Raw genomic sequence first — 23,672 nt, 5'->3', positions numbered from 1 at the left:
ACTTTGCAGAAAAAGTAACGCAGGTTTTACAGAATTACTGTAATTTGAATGTAGTTTTGAGCTATGGGTGCCAATAACATGTAAAGTCATCATCATGCTAATCTTGTGCCTGCTTTGGGCTATTTCATGCAACTTGGTTTATCCCTGCATTGCAGCCACAGTCTTTTTGAAATACCAGTAGCATGAAAGGTTCAAACTGTTTCAGGCTGGGAATGGAGAGGAGAGACTACCTGTCAAACTACCTTTGAGGAAGCTTTGTTTCCTTCATAGTTTCTACATTTGTGAGTTATTTTTTGTAATAAAATGAACCGAGTCAAGGAATTAAGTGTATCCAAGTGGCTATCCAGTTGTTGACCAGCCACTGAATAACACATTTTAAATATTTCCTGACTTTTTTTGTGAGATAGTTGCAGGAAAAAGGCCAGTTGAATGGTTGTTGAGTGTAATCACACTCATCTATTGTTGGAAATTGATAGAAATTGTAAAGGCATGTTAAAACATATCTAGATAAGATAATTGGTTAGTCTCCCAATTCTTATGCAGGATTGGCTGTCTGTCATATCTTCTGATCTCCAAACTTCTTTGAAAATCAGAACCATATGTTGCACGACCATTTAAAAGTCATTGTATTCTGTTTTTCATTGGTGCTACATAAAATTAAGAAAAATAGTTACTTTCATTTAAGTTTTATTTCTTAGCTCTGCCTTAAAAAAAAAAAAAAAACCAACCAAACAAAAAAACCAAAAAACTTTCCTCCAAAAGACTATGCTGACCAGTATAGATAAAAACCGTTTGATGTGAAATAATGCGCTCAGCATTGCCCCTAACGAGAATAATGAGAACTGTTGATCCTCACAACTCATAAATATGCCATAAACTGGTATTTGAAAGGAATTTTTGCCTCTTTCCTCTCCCCATCCTTCTGTTTTCTTTGGACCTGTGGCTAAAACTCCAGTTGGTAACTGGAAACTAGGTTGGCTTAGGTTGTTTTAGTATGAAAAATACCGTGTTCATATTGCAGGTACCCCCTTATGTATGTAACGCAATTAGTGTAATAGAAACTTTATTTTGTGTTAAGCATGTATGTAAATCTTGGGGGTATAATGATCTCATTTGTTGGACATGCTGGGTTTGATTTGAACTTGCTTATAAATGCTGGTCTGAAATAACTAGTACGTTTCCTCTTTCCCCTTTAAAAAAAAGTCTAAAGTTTTAATTTGTGTTAATCACAGATGGAAAGTCAGAAATTTTTAGCTGAAAACAGTGCTTCTGTATATATAAAGAAAGTAGAAGCTAGAATTAATGAAGAAATAGAACGGGTGATGCATTGTCTGGATAAATCAACAGAAGAACCAATTGTGAAAGTTGTTGAGAGGGAGCTTATTTCCAAGCATATGAAAACTATAGTGGAAATGGAGAACTCTGGGCTAGTTCATATGCTGAAAAATGGGAAGACAGAAGGTAAGACTGCATCATATGGGAGACAGAAATGCTTACGATATTGCTTATTGTTTTTAAACGTAGGATAAGTCAAGCTTAATGTTTGTGTTCATGTGTAATCGTAAAAAAACTTTGGCGGCTCTGTTTTGTGAACATCTGAGAATATTACTTCCGAGTCTTTTAGAGGGCCCTTAAAACAGAGCCCGTATGTATAACTTCTTTCTGTTTAGTAGCAGATACAGGTACTTTTTTGGTAAGCCAAGTATCTCTTAAGAAAAGTACAAATCTATTGTAGTGGTCTTTGTTACCTGTTTTCCATGAGCCATTTTATTACTTTCATTCCTCTAGTATGTAGCTGTCAAAATGCATCGAAGTTTTTTAGCCCACAGGCAGTTATTTAAAAAGTGCTAGTGTAAATTACTTAAGAGAAGTATTGCAGGACCAATTCTTGGGGAGAGGGCTTTGTTACAGAAAAAATTTTGGCTGTTTTAAAGGATACAGAGCAGCTTATCGAAGTGGTTGAAAAAGAAGGGCTTGGCTTGATTTGGTTTTCCCTAATAGAGGTTAATGTGGGACAGAACGACTGAATGAAAGTTACTATGGAAAGAAATAGCACATAAGTTTCTAAAGCGGCATAATAGAGAGAGTGATTGTAGTATCTATATTTAGAAATCGGTGCTCATGCTAAAGCTGTGAGAATGGGGATTAATGGCCTTTGTTCGTTAAAGCAGCTTCACAATTACTAGGTGATAGAGTGACAAAGTGAGCAAATTTCTTAGCTGTAAGAAAAGAGAATTACTGTATTGAAAAGGAAAGTGATGATACTATACTTAACATTTTTTCTTTAATATCCAGTTAAGATAGCCTTCAGGCTGAGGGTACAAGGATATTGAGGGGTATTCGTAAGATACAGGAATTATTTTAACTTGTATAGGCCTTTGTTTGATTTAGTTAACTACTAGAGAGTAAATACGTGCTGCATTGTGAAGATAAGATTTCACATAAATGTACAAAGATGGATTGCTCTTTTGGAAAGCCATGTTTAACCTAAGCCACTTCTCATGATTTTAGATGGTTGAAACAAAGTAGTGTAAAATTATATGGCTGACATTGAGACAAATATGAATTAAACTCCAGTTTTTGCTTTTAATACAGAAACAGGCATCTGATTAGTGTTGTCCTGTTTGCCTTAACTTAGATTTTTCTCATAACTTTTAATACAGTATTTGATTTTTGGGATGATAATCTTGGAAGCTACATTCTTAAATACCACTGGAAAACATAATCTTACTGAAGCTTTAAGTGCATTATGCTTTAGCGCAAGCATCAACTTTTGCTGGCCTGGGGATCAGCAATAACAGATTCCACGCTACAGACAACCTAGAATAATTGAATACAATCTTTGTTTTTAGTTTTGTGGCTGCTGCAGTCAGCATATTGTCAGGGGTAAAGGAAAGGGGACATCAGAAGATTGTAGTGCCTGAGCTGTTACGGGATGCTTTTTGTGGCTCAAGTGGCTGAACTTTTACTGTCATCTTTTGCTATGAGATGAATGAGTTACAGAAGTATCACAGACAGAGGGTGTCCTGCATAATATCTCATTCTTGTTTCCAGACCTTGCTTGCATGTACAAGTTGTTTAGCCGTGTGCCAAATGGTCTGAAGACAATGTGCGAGTGCATGAGCTCATACCTGAGAGAGCAAGGCAAAGCACTAGTTTCTGAAGAGGGAGAAGGAAAGAATCCAGTTGACTACATTCAGGTAGTTAAATATTTTAACTTTCTTTTCTTCCATCTTTCCCACGTTCCCAAGAGTAGCAGTTAACTACATGATTGATAAGGTAAACCTTAATATTGATTCAAAAGGGATTATTATTAATAAGCTACATTTATGATTTTGTTTAAAATGTACATTTTCTGAATTTTCAGACATGTTTAGAACTCTTACCTAAGTTGCTTGGGCCGTACGTGCTCGGTTTTTGTGCTTTTGGTAGCTGCTTTTATTAAACAACATATTCAGGCTAATTATCTAACTGCTGGGAACTTTTTGGATTATCCTAAATGATATTTGCCTCCAGAGTGAGTTGTATGTCTGCTGGCAAATAGCTTTATAGTGTCTATTTTGTTTAATTTTGTGTAATGTTAGCTATCAGTGTTTATTGAGACAAAAATCATGTGACAGTATTTCATGGCAAGATTAACTACGACTGAGAGGTGAATGTGAATTACAAATCATAACAAATTACTTGCTTCATTCTTGGTCTCCCTGAGTCACAGAACACTTCTGCATGTTAAAAGATGTAAGTGTTCTTTCTTGTTCTGCATCTCACTAAGAAGGGATGTGTACCATTAGTTTATCAAGATGACAAAATATGCTTCAGGAGTGTTTGTCATCTTTTCTTTCCCATTGTCTCTGAGAAGACGGTTTTAAATTGGCACATAAAACCTTTAGAATTCATTGAACTTTAAGGAAATGTTTTTATAGCTGGAAGATGTTTTATACTTAATATGAAAATGTGTATTCATTAAACATTAAGTTTTTTTGGTTTTTTTTAAATGTGTAGTTGAAGTCCTTGTATCTGGAACTTTGCTAGGACTGGTTACTATTAGAAGAAGCCATTTGAGTATAAAAACATTTTTGATTGGATTATTAATTTTCTGGCAATGCTGAAGCAAACTTCTTACCAAGCTTGGACAAGAATCACCTCTCCAAGGATTGTTAAAAAGAAGAGAGAATGCCCTTTGAAATTTATTAGGTTTAATGATTAAGGGCTGTTATGTTTTTTGTGGTGGCATGATTTAAAAAAAAAAGGGGGGGGGGATATGATGTGGAAAATAAGTGTCTGGATTACTTTGAAGTAACTTTCACTCCTTTTAAACCCTGATGGACCTAAAGGGGTATCATAAAAAATTTAACTGAGAAAGAGTTACAAACTTAATCATAAAGATGCTATCGATGTTTCCCGCTACAAAGGCGAATAGCATAATGAAGCTGAAGAAGACTTACAGCCATACTGCATGTGCTTTGGCAGAGCTCATCCTCTCAGCCCATTAGTATGTACCCCAGCCATCGCCTGAAGATGTCCTAGGGAAGGGATTGATATTTGATTACCACTAAACCCCCGAACAGGTTTATCTTCCACTTCCATTGACACGGTGGAAGAAGAGAAAACTACCTGTGAATTGAGAAACCACCTCACTCTTCTCATCTCAGCCATGTTCCTCTGAATCTTTCAAGGACTTAAATAGCAGTAAGACGACAGATAAGGAAGCTACATTATACCATCAAGAAAAAAAACTTCTTGATAGGCCGGCACTGCTTCTGCAACATGACATCACCAAACCCTGAGCGTAATTGGTGAGATGATTGCAAAAGCACTGCCAGGGGATTAGATTTAAAACTTCTTACGATAATTTGAAGGGATGTTGAAATGCTGTTGTAATTTAAGGTACTAACAGTTTCTCCTGTTTAATACCAGGTTGTTCAGATGGTGTACTCCTGGAGAGGAGACATAAGCTAACCTTGGTAAACAGAGAGATAGTGGGATTTACTTTGAATTTAAAATTTCTAATACGCATTAATTAGCCTGTCTAAAGACCATTCCTTTAAGTGAGATGGTGAGTTCCTAAGAAACATTACTACTTCTTTGAGTAATTCTTGAATGGCTTCTTTAAGTAACCACATATAAATAATTTCTTAAGAAACCGAGGACTTTAAGATCATTTAACATGAACAGTTGTCTTAGTTAAGTCTAAACCCTGTGCGTATCATATATACTTTGCAAGGTGCTCGGGTGATTTTAAGATGCTTCCTTCTTCTGCACTCAGTTGTTTTAACTCTAGGTGAAGATGGTGCAAACCCTAAAAATGATGTTAAGAATCTGATGATTTAGCTCAGAGGAAGTGGTTCAGTTCAGGCCTGTGAACTTCAGACTGTGATAACTGGAGAGCTATTGCTTGTATCTAACTTTCATATGTTCACAGTGACTCTTAAAGATCAGTAAGAAACATGCAACTAAATAATGCAGAACATGTCCCTGGATTGAAATTAGAGGGGGGAAAAAAAAACCTAACAAGATTAGGCCTGTTGTTGCAGTGTGTTTTCTCCTCAAAGTTGTTTAGTAGCTCTAGGGATACAGTTAATGGGTGCTTAGCCTCATCTTTCCCGTATCCTGTATTTATGATAGTGACTTTGTCAATGTTATTTGAAATAGAAAAGGCTTAACAAGTACAACAAATTCCTCCTTTAAGTTGTGGATTTAAAAAATACAGTAAATCAGCCTGTTTAACAAGGGTGATTAAAAACTTTCTTAATCTTTGAGTAGCCTATTACAGCAAACTGCACCAGTATTTGACACCAATATTTTAGCCAGTTTGTCTGAAAATTGCTTCTATAAGAGATTTATGGCAGCTACAGATATTTGAAAATGGAAATGAAATTTCAGATACTTTCTAATGATGCCGAACATAGAGAGCTTTGCAGAATCTCTGACTGTAGATATGGTCTTCTCTGTGACTTCATCTATTGTTACTGTTTTACAGCTTACAACTTCAAATTAGTGAAAATGTTTTTGCTTTTTTTTAAAGGGTTTACTGGATTTGAAGAGTAGGTTTGACCGCTTTCTTCAAGAATCTTTCAATAATGATCGACTCTTCAAACAGACTATTGCGGGTGACTTTGAGTACTTCCTCAACCTCAACTCTAGGTCTCCAGAGTACCTCTCATTATTTATTGATGATAAGCTGAAAAAGGGAGTCAAGGGAGTAAGTATAAATTACATTAAAAGATCATGCTCTTTGCTGTGTAAACTTGGATGAAATTAAACTAAGCTACTTTTCTAAGAATTACTTTTATGTTAAGATAAATGGCAATACTGCCTTAAAAAAAAAGTATAGGTAACACATCTGAGCTCATAACACTTTATATCTAAACTTACAGAAATATAAGGCACAAGGAGATCTCAAGATGTTGTGTGGCTTGTCCCCCATCTCTGAAGCAGTATACCTGGATTACTTCTGGCAGATAACCCCTCAAAAAAAAATTAGGTTGTAGTAGATTCTGCAGCTCCCTTCCTTCAAAACCTTAAATATAATTTCCTTAAATATATTTTATAGTTTGGCAGTTATTCTCAATATCTAATAATTTCTTTTGAAAATTAACTCACTTGGGTAGGGGAAACAGTTTGTCTTTGCCTCTTTTTACTGCTTTTACATGTCGGAGGACTATTACCATATCTGTCTCTTCTAGCTTAAGTACAACTATTTCCTTCAGTCTTACCTCATAGCTTCTTTCATGAAATTTTTTGAGGTACAGCACCTGGAACTGGACAGGATGGTTCAGCTGAAGCTTCAGTGGCTCTGAATAAAGCTGAATATTATTGCATGCATCTTATGCTTTGGGAATCAAATAGTAAATTTTATTTATTTATAAAATAAGTAATCATTTTATTTGTTGTGGCACTAGACAGGCTTTGCAAAATGAGTCTTAACATTTAAAAGCTTTCATTCCAAGCTAGCTTTTCATACTCCTAATACTGATTTCCATCTGTGCTTTTTTAAAAATACTTAAAAACGTATCCAGGAACTTTTACTATATTTATCCAGGCATTCTACCCATCCATCGTCTCCCTTCTCCCTCACGATTGCTTTTCCCTCCATTTTAGATCTGTTTCTTTCTCCTCTTTACTGAGTTTGTGCACTGTTCTTTTGGCTCTATCGTTCACACGTTGGACCAGTTTTGTTGGCTTCTTTATAGGCTACTGTTAGACCATATGCTTGCTGTGAATTACTTTAAGTATTTAGGTTGTATAAGACACTTGTGCTGGAAGGTTAAAACCAGGAAATTATTTCTTTTACAGCTAACAGAGCAAGAAGTAGAAACTATATTGGATAAGGCAATGGTTTTATTTAGGTTTATGCAAGAGAAAGATGTTTTTGAACGCTATTACAAGCAGCACTTGGCAAGAAGACTTCTCACAAACAAGAGTGTTTCAGATGACTCTGAGAAAAATATGATATCTAAATTAAAGGTAAGACAGTATCTGCATACTTTTTACTTCATTTTTTTCATAAATATGATTTCTTCTGTTTTTATGTAAGGAATATATAGATAACATACATCTTGATTGCTGCTGTTAAATACAGATTCAATTTTAAAGCCCCAACAGAAAATGTGAAAGGGTTTTCTGAATAATTTTGTGGAAATAAAAGGAAGGAAATACTGGAAGGCACCTGTGATGAGAGAGCAATCTAGAAAACAAAACTAATTATTTTCAAAATTTGTTAAGACTTTCCAAATAAGAGGACAACTCCTGTTACCTAGTGACCGCATTTGACGACAAGACTGTGTTTTATCCTAGATTTTCTGTTATTCACAGTAGAATTTTTTTATTGCATGCGTTGTTTTTTAGTTGCCTCCATCTGCAGACTGGTGATAATGCTCAATTCCTTTTTGATTAAGTAGTTTGAGGGGGAAAAAAAAAAATCTTTGTATCAGTGTCTGGAAACACATTTTCCTTAGTTGGTTCAATTTGCTGATTAAATAGGCCAAGAGATGGAGCAGAAAGTAAAGCCTAAAGGTGAACAGTCCTTGAAGCAAGTTCTGATGCAGTTCTTCATAAGTGGCATGATAAATGGCTAGGGAACTTCTGAATCAGAGTGATTTGATCCTAAAATCAAACTTTACTGATCCTCATTTTTGACCTTCATATTCTGTCAGTGAGCGAAGCCTGTTGGCATCAGATTTCTCCAGATTATCAGTATTAATTCCAAATTACCAGTATTAATTCCTTCCCAATTACCTCTCCACCTCTTGGAGCCTGGTGATTTAGAAGGCATAGGGCATACATTTGCAAGATGAATCAGTGGACCGGAACTGCCCTGTTTTCTTACGGACTTGCACAGTGATTAGGATGCTGACGCTAATGTGCTTGCCTTTACAATATATGTCAAAGTATGTGTTAGAAATAGGCACAAAGTCCTGTATGTGCAACTGAAATGCATGTGTTTGTGCACATGTATCTATATATGCGTATGTCCCTGATTCTCAAAAGGTCTAGTAACCTCACTTGGTAATCTGCAGCAAGCCTTTAAAATTACACACTCCTAGGACAACAGGGGGTGGTGTTCTGGTACAAATAAAGTTTATTTCCCTTTACAGCATGATGCTAAAAAGCAGGTGAAAGTGTATGCCTTGGTCTGACAAGCTTTCACAGATTTTTTTTTTTTTTTTTAAGATAGGAAGCTAAAAAGAAATCAAAAATACAATAATGGAGAAAAGGAAGGCACGTTTTGATGTGTGTGGAGTTAGATCCTTATATGAAATATGAAACTTAGTTCTAAGTTCTGAAGGTAATGCAAATGGGAATCCCAGTAACCAAATGTACAGAAATATGATTTTTATGAGATTTATAAACTAACTCTTAGTCTTGCAGTTCACATACCAGAAATTCTGTTTTCATAGTGCTGGCACAACAAGTTATTTTGTGTATTTTTAGACTGAATGTGGATGTCAGTTCACATCTAAACTGGAAGGAATGTTCAGGGACATGAGCATCTCAAACACGACGATGGATGAGTTCAGGCAACATCTTCAGGCGACCGGGGTAAGAGCGTGGGGGTCTGTGTGCTTGTCCTTTTACTTCAGTACAAACCCTAGACCTTTATCAAGGCTTGTGGTTTTTGATTTGTTAGTGTATGTGTGTGGAAGGAAGGATTTTGTTAGCATGCTCAAATTACATTTCTTTTACTGTGTTTCTTATCTTACAAACTTTGTTAGTATTTCCCGAAATACAAAAGTCAGTTCGAAGCTCGATCCACAGCTTGAGTAGTGCCAGTTTCATTCCATAAAATCCTGTTTCAACTTCGATTGTATCCGCGTTCTTCCGAAAGGGCTCTGCAGCAGGCGCCCAGGTGCCGACCCGCTGCCGAGCGGAGCGCGGCTGAGCCGCTCTTCCCGCTCGCGGCCGGCAGGGGGCGGGCGGCTGCCGCCTTCCCCGCCCGGCTCTGCCCGCCCGGCTCTGCCCGCCGCCCCTGCCCAGCTCTGCCCGCCCGGCTCTGCCCGCCGCCCTGCCAGCTCTGCCCGCCCGGCTCTGCCCGCCGCCCCTGCCCAGCCCTGCCCGCCCAGCTCTGCCCGCCGCCCCTGCCCAGCCCTGCCCGCGCTCCTGGCGCCGGCTGCCCGCTCTCACGTGCGTTTCCAAAACGCCGTGTCACCAGCAAAGTCTTCCCTTTCTCATTCTTTAAAGGTAATCTTCGTTGCAGCCTGTATTTTATGCTAACAGCAAAAAAAGTACTGCATGCTGCAGGTATTTGAAAAACAGACCATCTCATGTTTAACTTTCCTGACACAGTGAATGCCTTTACTAAAAGCAGAACTGCCATTTTATTCAGATTGCCAAATATGGAACTAATTGTTCAATCAGGAAGCATTACACCTTGTTGTAAAAGTGGACTTCTGGAATATTGCATAATGGAGAGATTGCTTCTATTTTGAGATATCACTTTGCTTGCTCTAAACACTTTTTTTTCTATACTGATACTCAGTAGCGCTCAATAATATATAATAAACAGCCAAGTAGTTCCCTATCTGCAGGTAAGTAAGTCTGTATAGCAAGCATGTTTGAATCAGTTTCAGAAATCTGAATGCCAGGAATATGTTTGTGGATGTACTCTGTCCGATGTCCCTGGCTGTGCAAGGTGATCTGAAATCTTTGCTGTCTTGAAGCAGTCAGCTGAAATGTTCCTCCTCAGCGTACTGTGAATCATCATGAGTGAAAGAATGGGATGTTCTCAAAGTGGTTTCAGAAAAGGTTGTAGAGGCTGATACGGATAGATGTAAAGGTGTTTGTGGACAGGCAGCTTTACTACTGCTTTTTTTCTTTGGAGGCTAATTATGTTTTCCTTCTAGGATGATTGAAATATCAATTTCAAGAACAGTTTGTTAGAGCATTCCCATTTTTTAGGTAGCATGCAGGACTTGTACATGGGGGTTTTTTTGGTGTTAAAGATTCATGTACTTTACGTGACAGTTTTACATTAAGTGAGTTAATGAATTATGTCTCTAATGCTAGGCCTTATTTGAAACTTCATCTTTTTCTTGGCAAGGGACCAGCAGTTCACCTGATGGTTGCCTTTTGGTCAACCTAATCATGGCCTTTTAATGAAATTTCTGGAGTACTTATTTATGATGGAAGTGTGTGTATTTCTATTAGTGTCAATAATATTTGAGAGGAAATACAAACAGGAAGGTTTTTTTGTGTTACTGTTAACTCGCTGGTGATACTGTTTTATATGAAATAGTCCATTCTAGTCCTTTTTAAGCAATTCGTGTACCTTGAATATGTATGGTGCCTCCTAGAAGAGTCAGGCATCTGCTCTTCTCTAAATAATCCTACCTGCAAAGTCTCCTGCTGGGTCCTATATCCTGAGATATAGGTAGTGCCAAGGACTGCGTAGATGATTGGTTTGCTATCAGCAAGTGGAAAGCTCAGCACTAGGGAAAATCCAGGCTAACAGATTATGAGTAAGTTCTACAACTGTGATCCTGAAACTTCAGTTTGTTGGAGTTTTGTAGAGATTAGATCACTTTAAGGCACTTTTCCATTAGTTCATGCCATTTTTATGCTAAAGAGACATCTTGTAAAATAAAGTGCTTCCAAAACTTTTCAAGTCACAAACTGCTCAGTGCTCTGTTTAATGTATGATGTGAGGCATTCTAAATTAATGTTGTGTTCTGGTCTGGCTAAGACCAAAAAAATGTGGGAAACGGTTGCCATCTCAACTAAGAACTTTCAGTTCCAGATAAAGATACTATCTGTATCTTTCTGTCTGCATTGATGGTCTTTCCCTACACTTTGGCTGGACGGAGAAAACTGTTGGAGCTTTTTTGTTTTTAGGTGATTCACAGATTAACTAGTTTTCTGTGTCTAAATGGCTGTTTGAATTTCTCTTGTGAGCCTCATGACATTGGTGATATGGAATTAGAAGCATGGCAGTAATGTTGGCTACCGAACAACCTTTATGGTTGTTCAACAACCTATGGGTCTTTACATACTTTTGCAAATTGTTCCTCTTAAACCTTAATGAAATTCAGTCAAAGGGATTTCTGTATGAGTAGCCTGTCACTGGTCTGTCTAGATTTTTCAGAAGTTTCCTAGGCACAAGTTTGTTGACGCACACAGGCATTCAATAAGCACAATACAAAAACTCTTCCATAGCGCATGGAAATGCTACTCTGCTACTTAATAGTGGAAGTTTCTGAGTTCATATGACAGTTTTTGACCTTCTAAAATATAATGTGCTCTATTTCTATGTAGTAGGTTTATAAGAAGTTGGATATGGTATGCTTTCGTTTTTCTTGTCCATAATGTGTGTTCTTTGGAGGTATTAGTTATACCTCCTAGAGCTGAAAGTAGTGAGTTTTAAGTTTAATAATATTCGGCTTAGTTGAGATACCTAGTGAGGATTATGACTCAGGGGTAGCCAGATGTTTATCACCTACTAACACAACTACTTTATAGATCAGCACTTCAGTTGTAGAATGTTTCCTAACCAGTGCTGAATATTTATAGTAATGGTTGTCTTTCGGGAAAGTGGCTAGGTTGTGTGTCTAAAAGTGAGTAACTGTTTACATTGCAGTCCAGGGGTAAATTGCAGGAAAAGCTCCTGTCGTGGTTTAACCCCAGTCAGCAACTCGGCACCACGCAGCCGCTTCCCCCTCCCCCTCCCAGTGGGGTGGGAGGAGGAAAGGAAAGAAAAAAAAGTAAAACTCGTGGGTTGAGATAAGAACAGTTTAATAACTAAAGTAAAATATAATACTAACAATAGTCATAATGAAATATAATAATAGTAATGAAAAGGAATACAACAAAAAAAAGGGGGGGGGGGAACCAGTGATGCACAATGCAATTGCTCACCACCCGCTGACCGATGCCCAGTTGGTTCCCGAGACGCGATCCGCGCCTCCCGGCCAACTCCCCCCTGTTTATATACTGGGCATGACGTTCCATGGTATGGAATACCCCTTTGGCTAGTTCGGGTCAGCTGCCCCGGCTCTGCTCCCTCCCAGCTTCTTGCACACCTGCTTGCTGGCAGAGCATGGGAAACTGAAAAGTCCTTGGCGTAAGATAAGCGCTACTTAGCAACAACTGAAACATCAGAGTGTTATCAACATTATTCTCACCCTAAATCCAAAACCCAGCACTGTACCAGCTACTAAGAAGAGAGTTAACTTTGTCCCAGCCGAAACCAGGACAGCTCCCTATGGTTTAACATTAGATATTCAGTATTTACTCGCTGCTTCCAGAGAGTAGATTTATAAATAGTTATTTTGAAACTGATACATTTAGCAACCTGGCTTTACTGTATGTTGTCAAAAACTTGTTTAGAAAGAATTGTTACATGTATTATGAGTTCTGCTTATGGTCACAGATGTTTCATTCTTGGTTAAGAATTTATTTTGTTAAAATCTGTACACTCTTAAATGCCAGAGGGGAATAATGTGGAGGATTTTTGCTGTACCATCTGCTACGATAGTGATGAATTCATTTGTCTGGTTTTGTAAAAATAATGCTTATAGATACATGTCTATTTTTTTCTTAGTCTGTGAAAATTTTATACATTCTACACTGATAGAGAAAAATGGTGAAATGTGGTCCTGTTTTAAAATAGTGGATGTTTTCTTCCAATTGTCCTTAGGTCTCATTAGGTGGTGTTGATCTTACAGTGCGGGTCCTCACGACAGGTTACTGGCCTACTCAGTCAGCCACACCAAAGTGCAACATCCCTCCAGCTCCCAGACATGCTTTTGAAATATTTAGAAGGTATGTATTAAAACAGTTCTTTAGGTAGAGGTTTTAAGAAACTTTCTAAACTTAACTTACAGATAGGTTTTACCTTTAGAGTTAGACATGCTAGCATACTGCTCTTCCTCGGTTCATGTGAAAATTAGAGAATGCAATAGTCGCATTATGAGGCTTGAGTTTTTGGGAGCTTTTAAGTAGAATTCTAACAAGAGTTAATGTTTTGAAAAAGCAAAAGTTAGAAATTTCTTAAGAGTGTCCTTAATGGCTATGAAAAGTCTATGTAACTGTTTAAAGCAATTTCCTCTTAGATACAAAATGTGAACTATGTATTAAGTTTTCAATTCAATTATATTACAGATTTTATTTAGCCAAACATAGTGGGCGACAGCTGACACTCCAGCATCATATGGGTTCTGCAGATCTCAACGCCACTTTCTACGGGCCTGTTAAAAAGGTAAAGTATCAAGATTATGAAAATATTGTGCATTTGCTTACTTTTAAAAAAAAAAAGATACATTTATAATACCTTCAGAATTTTGTAAAATAAAAGCTTACCTGCTGATAATGTGAGAATAAGATGCCTTCCATTGGCTTTATAGTCTGATTCTTCCTTTATAGCAGGGTTGGGGGTTTTTTTTGACACTTTTTTTCCCCCCTCTAAATCTAATTTGAATGCATCACTCAGCCTCATCGCTTTGTTACCTTGTAGAAAAGTAGTAATTTTGATCTTGAAGAGACTTCAATGGTTTGAGTATTTTGGGTTTTTTGACTGTGAATCAGTCAAAAGTGAAATGAAACTTGTTTCTCTTTAGAGTAATTTTTGTTAATGTGAAAAAGTGTTGTTAAGCCAAGTTTAGCCTGCTTTTCATATGCAGAGTGCTAGCAATGTAGACAATGTTTTTTCAAACATGAGAATCTTAGTAGAGTTTATAGAACTACAATGTTTATGTATACAAGAAAATAATCTGCTAGCGATTTGGACCAGTTCTAAAATGCTAAGCTAGAGGTAGTGATGGCATGATGCTTGGGAACATAGAAAGCAATGCAAAATGAAAACAAAATTTTTATAACACAAAGTATTAATAATGTGCATTTGTGAGGACATTAAAATTGTATTACTGTAGGGTAAATATTTTGATAATTTTAAAGATAAGAGCAAGAAAACTGGAGGATGGGCAAGTAGTGGAACAGGGGCCAGAGAGGTGGTGGAGTCTCAGTCCTTGGAGATGCTCAGTATTTGACTGGACACAGCCCTGAGCGTCCTGCTCTAGATGGCCTGGCTTTGAGTGGCAGCTGGACCGTGGGACCTACAGAGGTGCCTCCAGCCTCAATCACCCTGTGATTCTAAGGCAGCTACTGGAGAGACATTCTGTTTATGCCACCAGGTGTATGCTATTCTATCACTTCTGTAGACTGATCTAGATAATTATTTCATCATATAACTTTCATCTTACTGAGGTAAAATATTTTGCAGTGGAGATAATCTAATAGTAGTTTTGTAATTTTAAAATAGGAAGATGGCTCAGAGGTTGGCGTAGGAGGTGCCCAAGTAACTGGCTCAAATACACGGAAGCACATATTGCAAGTCTCCACTTTCCAGATGACGATATTAATGCTCTTTAACAACAGAGAAAAATATACATTTGAGGTAAGCGTTATGGTTTTCTCACTTGATTTTAAGTAACTGTTTTAGGCACTTTCTTGTCCTCTTGAATAGACCTTTGAAGATCAGGTGCCTCTCATTCTATTTGAGTGTGGATCAGGCCAATAAATACAGGAAGCAGATCATTAGCAATGCACCTGGGAAGCAATCCTGGGGGGAAATTATTTGGGAACAGAAGCTTTCAGAAATGTTGAAGAGAGTTGTGAGTGTGGTTATGCCTCGGCCATAAAGCTACAGAAAAGCTGAAGGTGGCATGCAGCAGGTGGCTCCATTTGCTCATTTTATCTTTGAGAAACTGGATTTAGAGGCCAAAGGGTGGAGAAGGGTTTGTATCCTGGCTTCTTAAACACTGAAGTGCTTAAATTGGCAGGCTGGAGTGAGCTGTAGGATGAATCAAAGAACTTTCATCCCTTCTCTGAGCTGGTGAGCCAGAAAGGACAATGAAGAAGGTCCAGATAGATTCTTAACAAGGAGACTAGAGGGGCATGGCTGGGAAATGTTGAAGTGGTCAGCTAATAGATGATGATGAAGAAGCCTTTGGGAGTGGAGGAGGATCCTGTGCTATGAGGTTTGAGTATTGTATTGTTAATTTCAATTAATAGTTTTGTTTTAGACGTTATCTTCTGTTTGAGAGAGCATTGGCAGCCTTGAAAAGCAGTATGGGTGCAGTTTGAAACAGTGGATTTCCAGGTTTTCTCATCTACTTTTGACTGTGCTGTGCATAGTAATAGCTTGCCTTTTCATTTGGATTTTGTTTTCAGCTTATTTGGCATACTTCTAGCCTGTTAATAAAGAAAGTTTCGTTGAAACGGTCTCAGTTGGGATTAAGGAAGAAGGCTGGGTTTGATAAGAGGCTCTTAATAAACTAGTCATAGTTCAAAAAAAAGAGCACAGAAAGTCCTGTGTGTTGTGAAATCTATTGCAGGAGCATTACAGCTTTGAGTACTTTCTCTGCAGAATACTTGGGGGGGGGGCGGGGGAAGAGGGGAACTTAACAGCTCATTTTTTTTCTTGAAGTTGGTGTTGAAATTGGGCTGGTGGCTACCTTATTCCACAAAATTGTAGGCTTTATGAGTAGTAGAGCCTCACCCATATATGAGTAAATACTACCTGGTAGAGCAGTGAAAAATACAGTTTTTAATGTGCTCTAAATTATAGTTTATTTTACTAAGAACAGATGATAGAGAAATATGTCTATGTGCTTTTAGGTTGTGTATGTTTTGTTTATTTCTGGTTTGGGAGTTCTTCAACTCTTACTTTGTGTCCGACTGTAACTAAAACATTAACAAGGCGCATTTGTTTTGTTTGGTTTCTTTGGTGAACTGTGTGGGAGTTGTCTTTAACTCCAGCCAGGAAAGCTTATGAATACTTAGGAGTAGAATGAATTTTATCTTTGTTCATTGATTATTGAATACCATGATTAACTGCTGAGTGCTGGGCAACTGTTATTTCTCTGTCATATCAAATTAGTGCTTTTACTGCAACACAGCATGAGAGATGACTTGCGATGTGTGCTTGTGTAAGCATAAAACTGTCTGATATACAAGTGTTTCTGCAGATTCACAGCTGAACAGATTAATTTGAAGTTGCCTTCACAGTTGAACAGACTTTGCTGTTTTGTTTTGCATTCAGTGTGATTATTAATTGCAAACTTGACGAGATCCTCACAATAATCCTAATAGCCATTAAGCCATGTGATTGAGAGAAAAATGGGATAATGATGATGCAAAAATTATGCATAAGATGCTACAGAAACTTAAAGGATTATTGCACAGCAAAATTCCTTCACAAAAATGTATGGATTTATTGTATTCCTATACAGCAACGTTTTATTTATGTATGCAAAAGAACTGGTGGCCATATGGGTCTAGGTTAATGTTACTTGAATCTAAGAGGAAGGATCTTCATGCAAGCCTTCAAAGAACGCTAATTTTTTCAAAGAATTCAATTTTTTCTAATCAAGTCTCATCTAATACTCAACATATTTTTCTGTTGGTTTACAGTACATCTCAGTATTTTAAAAGGTGAAATGTGCCATTTTTTAATGATGACATCAAAAATAAGGGGAAAATTTTTGATTCTTTCTGTAGTTTAACAAACAAGAACTACAAGTGTGACTGTAGTAGAAGTAAAGTTGTGGAATAATTCCACAAACGTGAGAGATTAGAACTTAAAACTGGCTTACCTGTTTTTTATTTTGCTGATCTCTGCTTTGGAAGATATACAAGTTGAAGTCTGTAAATAAAAATCAAAATCTTTCTTTTTTTTTTTGTGGTCATTTCAACAAATTGACATGCTTTTCCTTCTAACTTCCTTCTGCATGTTTTCCTTCTAATAAACTTTTTTCATGTGTGGAACTGGACAGAGGCAGTTCCATGCCTAGAATCATCTCTTTTACAGAGCTTACCTGGTAATATTTTTAGAACGAAGATTGTGTGAATGGTACTGCTCTGGTCCATGACTCTAGTGTGGCCTTTAAGGCATTTTTGGAGATGGGGGAAAAACATATACATTTTTCACTGTTACATCAAATGTATATATAAAAATATGTTTAGAAAAATTATATGCTACAGACTGAAGGAAAAAGAGAGCACAGGAACATCTGTTATCCCCATTTACATTCATAGCTACACTTTTTTATCCAACTTGAAGTTTTTGCCACCTTCTGAGGCAGCATATTGCAGTGTAATTCTTTCTGTGGTTCTTATTTTAATGCTAGCTTATAAATTCTGAAACCCAAATGGTTTGCATACGTTAGTGGCTGAATTGGAACGCTACAGAGTGAAGTAAAATCAACGCAGAAATACATAGTGGTTAGTATAAGGATGTTTAGCATCAAAAAAACTCAAATTCCATTTTAGCTCTTTGTTTCACTTTCATCAAAAGCAGAGTATATGTATTTCCGTGTAGAAGTGATTTAGTTTTGAAAGGATTAATTTTAGGTGTTGATCAAAAATCAAAGTTTGGGAGCCTGCACGTCACAGGTGTTACATCATTAATAAGCTGGATTTGGTTTGTAGCCTGGAGGCTTTACATTTACCCAAGTCCTAAAATCTAAGTGTCGCCTTCCTTTGGTTTGTTAAATTTATGCTGATCAATCCATTTCAGTAAGACTTTTTGTTTGTGACCATGTAAAGGATTATAGTGTTTTGGGTTTTTTTTTTTTTTTAATACTACTTTGTGCTGAATCTGGAAAAAATGTGTGAAGGTGATAAATTGTGTTTTAAATAAAGCAACAAATGAAGAAATAGTAACTTTCTGTGAGCTGCTTGGGAAGAGGCATTTTGAAACTAGCACATAGTTAAAATATGTGGATACATGTCACTTATTTCAAATACTGTGAATATTTCTGAATGCATTATGCTAAGAATACTCTTAAGTTTAAGAACGCTTTATTATTTCCCAATCATCCATAAGCAGTAAGTATCAAAAATTCTGAAATCTTTTAATTTTGGACTTACTGATTATTAGTTTTTTCATATTCATTCATTTTATTTCATATTTATTCATTCATTCAAATGAATTTGAACTCGTGTCAAAAACACAATTTCACGTGATTTCATATAAGGTCAACATTGTACATGTAATGTTCGGTCTGTAGTTGAAAAGTAAGACATATTCTTACTTTTGTCATGTCTGAGCCTTGGCATCACAGAGAGCCGGTAGTGAGATGTGTATGAGATGCACTGTAATTAATGACAGAGTCCAAGTAGAGGCCAGTACATCCAAATTATTTTTATTGCATGTTGTCAGTGGTGGATGACCACAGAAGAGTGGCATTTTTTTCTGGATTGATTTTTAAAAACTTGAGTACACTCAAGAAATAACATCATTTAATAGAACTTAGTTGTACTCTGAAGTTTGATTTTTCTGGTCACCGTTTAAAGAGCTTTTAACAAGTTCTTTATATAGGTCTTTACAGATCTTGGCATTTTGATCACTGGGAGTTGTTACTGCTGCTTTTAGCCTGAAGGTCGTAAGTTTGACTTGTGTGCCATGAGCGTTAGGAATTTATGGGGACAGTGGAAGAGCTTGATACTGCTCTTGGAACCGAAGGTGGGGAAGCTGGGAAAGTGACAGCTCTTGTGAACAGTTACATGTCTGTGAGGTTTATTTTTTCTATTTGGTAGTTTAATCTTTAGCTGCTAGAGGTCCCTCAAGAGTCTGAATGGGAATGTGAAATCAGAGATGTCTGCAGTTTCCTCAAACTAGAAAAAGGAAGAAAGTAGAGATAAGGCTAAAATGAACTTCTAATGAATGGGAGCTCAGTAAACAAGTTAGGTTTGAGGAAGCAGTAGTAGTTGGCCTACTCCTAGAGCATGTTAAGACATAATTCTGCATCCAGTATAATTTGCTTACTAACTCATGATCACTGGTGACTTACCTAACATACGGCTCTCAGCTGAACTTGTTGCACCTCTGTCAATATTCTTATAAGTTATGTACATGTTTTTACAAACATTCTTCTTCAAAGTTCATACGTTTGCTGCACTATGGTGGGGTTTTTTTGTATTTCACCTGGAGAAGTCCTAGCCAAGGACATCTGGGCTGTAAATAAATCATTTCAAGTCATTCAGAAAGGAGGTGTAGTCTAGAGTATTTCTATGTTACAGTGAAACTAGACCTTGTTTGCTTCTATTTGTAAAGATCTTATTTTCAACAATGCTGCTGAATGCAAAAGCATTTTACGCAGTTCTTAGTCAGGAATGGTCAGGAACATCATGGATGTTTTTCATCACTGAGTTACTTAGAAGATTTGGTTTCACTCTGTTCAGCACATGTTGGAGACAGTGAACAAATCCTTTCAGCCTTCTCAAAAATTACAGTGAAATGAAACAGCTGGTTATTCATTCTTCTATTTTCAGCTCATGGTGATTACTTGACAGAATTCACTGTCTGTGCATTGAACCAGGTGGATCATTTTGCACAGTACACGTTGAGACTTTGCTACTGAATGAATTCTAACCTTTCAAGCCTCACAACTGTAGTATTATTTTGCATGCTTGAAGGTGGACGTTTTAAGCAATCAGTGCTGTTGTTTGCAAAACATGGTACTTACATCTGCCATAGCCATAAACAAATTAAGATATTTTTCTTTAGGAAATTCAACAAGAAACTGATATCCCCGAAAGAGAACTGGTTAGAGCCCTACAGTCCCTTGCATGTGGCAAACCAACACAACGTGTTCTTACAAAAGAGCCTAAATCAAAAGAAATAGAGAATGGTCATATATTTACAGTGAATGATCAGTTCACATCTAAGCTACACAGAGTCAAGATTCAGACGGGTAAGTGAGCTTTATATTCTACTGTCTTGCAGTCCCAAAACTGCCTTAAAATGTGAAATTATCTTTTGCAGGCTTGTCCATACAAGTAAAAGGAAGAGAGTAATATATTTTTTTGTTGATGATTGGTTGCATCAAAATGAAAATTTACATACTGAGAAGAGTGTGGAAGTCATAGTTAAGCCTTTTACTTTACAAAATTTGTAATTCTCTCTTAAAAGGAAACATTGAAAGAGAAAATGCAAATTAAATAGTAAAATTAAAAATATGCTACTGATTGATTCAGAAATAGGAAAATTGCCTCATAAGTTGCTGTACTGCTGTGACATTGAGTGATGTTTTTAGCCCGTGATACAAAAGCCCTTTCCAAGTGCCAGGTAGCTATAATGTTTTTGGGCAATGATTTGTGTTTAACAAATAAGAGAAGCTGATCAGTACAATACCACTTCATTAGCTCACCAAAGTGCTGGTTTGTATTATGCGTAAGTAATGTTGATACCTCTCTGGAAATATTTTCTGAGTTGTAGCATTGCTGTGGATATACTTCATAGAGTTATTTGGAAGATTAGTTCTTAGTTTTAGTACATCTAAAAATATTTTCTGACTTTGCAGATCTCAGTACATAAAATACACAGCATCACTGGCAGTGTTTTAAGTGCAACACTGGTAATTCACATGCTGTTTGTTGCACATAATATAACTTGCTGGGCTTCTGTGCAGCACGCTGTGTCCAGGGATGTCAGCGTGTAAAAACCCAGTAGTACCTACATACATTACATTGCGTGTATCCCTCTGCGTAAGTGATAGCTAGACTGTCTTCATGTGCATGCAGAGTGCCGTGATGTCAGCACATTTGCCATGTCTGGAGAATTTTTCTGGTGAGCAGGAGCACAGCAGCCAAATGAGGATGTTGAGAACCCTCTGATCAGGGCCCAAGGCACTTCCCTGGCATAATTAAAGTAAATTCTGTGACAACTCGAGCTTTAGTGGAATTCTGCTTTTTCATTTCCACTCCAGAAATGTCTGTGAATGGGGAATATGATTTGGGGTTCAAGATGGTTTCAGAGAAAATTTGATACTTGTGGTTTTGTGTTTGTCTTACACAGAAGACTTCTTAAGTGTGTCTCTTTAAAACCGATAAGTACTTGGGGCTTTTGAGTGAAGAAGGGCAGGGGGGAAAGTGGTATAGCAGTGTGGGAGAAGGGCTTGGTTATAATGATGCTTGGGTGAAAAGGTAAGAAAAGCTAGACATAAGGGCAGAAATAAAGCATAAATAGAAGAGGAGAACAGAATACAAAGAATATAATTGAGTTGGAGAGGATAAAGTTGGACTTTTTCTTCTGACTGAACTTTTAAAGTATTTAACTAGTTTGTGAAGTTTTCAATCCTTTTTCTATTTTAATTAATGGATTATTTGCTATATTAAAGAAAAAAATATTTAATGGGAGCGTGGGGGTTGGTGGTGCCTGTAAGCAGATTCGAGTACTGTTCAAATTTTAACATAGCAATAATTAAATAACAGATTGTTACCTTGTCAGTTGCTATCAAAATATGCCAGAAAGTGTTAATATGTTCTTGTGGCTGCTTTTCACAAAAAAAATCAAGTTTGAGAATGTCAAAACTCAGGAAAATACAACTTGATGTCTAGATATGAAATAAATAGTGAAGCTAACACTTACACGATGAAATTAATTTTAATTTTGCTAACATACTTTACATTCTCTTTCTTTAAGTTGCTGCCAAACAAGGAGAATCTGATCCAGAAAGGAAAGAAACAAGGCAGAAAGTAGATGATGACAGAAAACATGAGATAGAAGCTGCTATAGTTCGGATAATGAAATCTAGAAAGAAGATGCAACACAATGTGCTAGTAGCAGAGGTATACTTGTACACAGTTTTGATATGGGCTTGGGAATTCTTTTTGCTTTTCCTCTTAATTCATGAAAGTTACACAGCTCTCACTAACATGATTCTGAAAGGCTTTTGAGAGATGCTGTATTTAATCCATCCTTTTTTTTTCTCCCTGTGTATCTGAAGACATGTGAATCCTTACCCTTCAGTTTTGGATGTACTCACGGGTATATCTGATTTTCCTTCCTCCTTTTAGTGCTATTGTGACATTATCAAATTCCTTGAAATAACAGTTGGCAACAAAAACCACTGTACTTAACATTAATTATTTTCTGCTTTGATCTTGTTACTGACTGTTGGGTCCAGGTTTGAGAGATTTGAGCTCTTAGCAGAGAGAGAAAGAGTCCTGCTGCTCTTAACTCCGAAGTTCTGACAGCGTCAGGAATAGTACGCGTTTTCCACTCTTGAACTCCCTCAGGGCTGTGAAATTGAGAGGATTCTCAGGTTGTGACCATGCCTCTGTAGGCATGAATGATACCCAAAAACGAGCAAGCAACTGATGGGGGTGGAAACTGTCAGAAGTTTGCAGACTGCTGCTTATGCTTCATGGTTGTAGCCAGCCCTGTCTAAATGTATTTTTCTGATTATTTTGGTCAGTTAGGATACTTAATGATCTTACTTGCCCTGTGATCTTATTTTATTGGTTTTGATCTTATGTTTTAGGTAACTCAGCAGCTGAAGGCCCGATTCTTACCAAGTCCAGTTGTTATTAAAAAACGTATTGAAGGACTTATTGAGAGAGAATATTTGGCACGAACACCTGAGGATCGCAAAGTATACACTTACGTAGCATAAAATGCATTCAGAAAATTTGATTTATTCTTGGACTATACTCTTCGCATGAACTGGGAAGTTCTTTTAAATCATTAATATTAAGACGACCATCTCTTCTATTAAATTACAATACATGTTCTAGACCATTCAGATCAAGCCTTTTACTCCTTTTGAGAGTTTTCAACATCAATTGATTGAGCTTCAGGCTTTTCAACGTTATCCCTGTAGAGATCATCCTTACAATTCTTCGGGAAAATGTGAATGTGCCGCGTTTGTTTTCAATACTGTATGAAAACAGAAAAATAAAAAATTTAGAAAATGCAGCTCATTTAAAAAAATAAAATTGTTGGAATTTCATTTCCCCAGATCTTCAGTGTTGATGTAAATGTGTTTCTGTAGTGTTGCTTAGCACTTCGCGCATTGTATAAGTTGGGTTTAAAAGAAACCACAACTGGTAAGGCAAAATTCCCAGTTATATTGCTCTGCTTCAAATGTTTCTTTAACTAGCCATGTTTAATTTAAATATTTGGTAATTTTTTGAAGACCCAAGAAGACAACTTGAGCATGTTTCACTCTTCCAACTGCACTCACTGTTCCAGCAACATGAATCAGGAACTTCTGGGGGCTCAGAAAAGACCGTGATAATTTTGGCTTTCCCTTCTGTAATTTGAGTTCTTCTAAATTAAACTCTATATTGATTAGGTTTGTTCTGGTTTCTTTATAGGAAAAAGGAGAAGATTTTAGTGTGTATAAACTGTATAATAGTTTTTGCTGTTGTACTCACTGCTGATGGTGGATTGT

The 23,672-nt window shown here is 37.0% G+C and overlaps 1 protein-coding gene across 2 annotated transcripts in view; it reads left to right on the top strand.

Moving 5' to 3' along the window:
* The window catches only part of CUL3 (cullin 3), a 59,788-nt gene extending 36,550 nt beyond the window's left edge, over positions 1-23,238 (top strand). For both annotated transcript variants that reach the window (XM_050902296.1, XM_050902297.1), the window contains 11 exons: positions 1,233-1,461; positions 3,055-3,200; positions 6,026-6,202; positions 7,297-7,467; positions 8,935-9,042; positions 13,133-13,257; positions 13,597-13,693; positions 14,753-14,887; positions 20,003-20,189; positions 21,920-22,065; positions 22,761-23,238. In XM_050902296.1, the coding sequence (XP_050758253.1) occupies positions 1,233-1,461; positions 3,055-3,200; positions 6,026-6,202; positions 7,297-7,467; positions 8,935-9,042; positions 13,133-13,257; positions 13,597-13,693; positions 14,753-14,887; positions 20,003-20,189; positions 21,920-22,065; positions 22,761-22,892 (1,653 nt within the window). In that variant the 3' untranslated portion in view covers positions 22,893-23,238. The remainder of the gene's footprint in view (positions 1-1,232; positions 1,462-3,054; positions 3,201-6,025; positions 6,203-7,296; positions 7,468-8,934; positions 9,043-13,132; positions 13,258-13,596; positions 13,694-14,752; positions 14,888-20,002; positions 20,190-21,919; positions 22,066-22,760) is intronic.
* Positions 23,239-23,672: the final 434 nt, after the last annotated feature.

This window comes from Gymnogyps californianus, chromosome 10, assembly GCF_018139145.2.
Source record: "Gymnogyps californianus isolate 813 chromosome 10, ASM1813914v2, whole genome shotgun sequence".
Taxonomy (NCBI): domain Eukaryota; kingdom Metazoa; phylum Chordata; class Aves; order Accipitriformes; family Cathartidae; genus Gymnogyps; species Gymnogyps californianus.
This window is presented reverse-complemented; position numbering and strand designations above follow the sequence as displayed.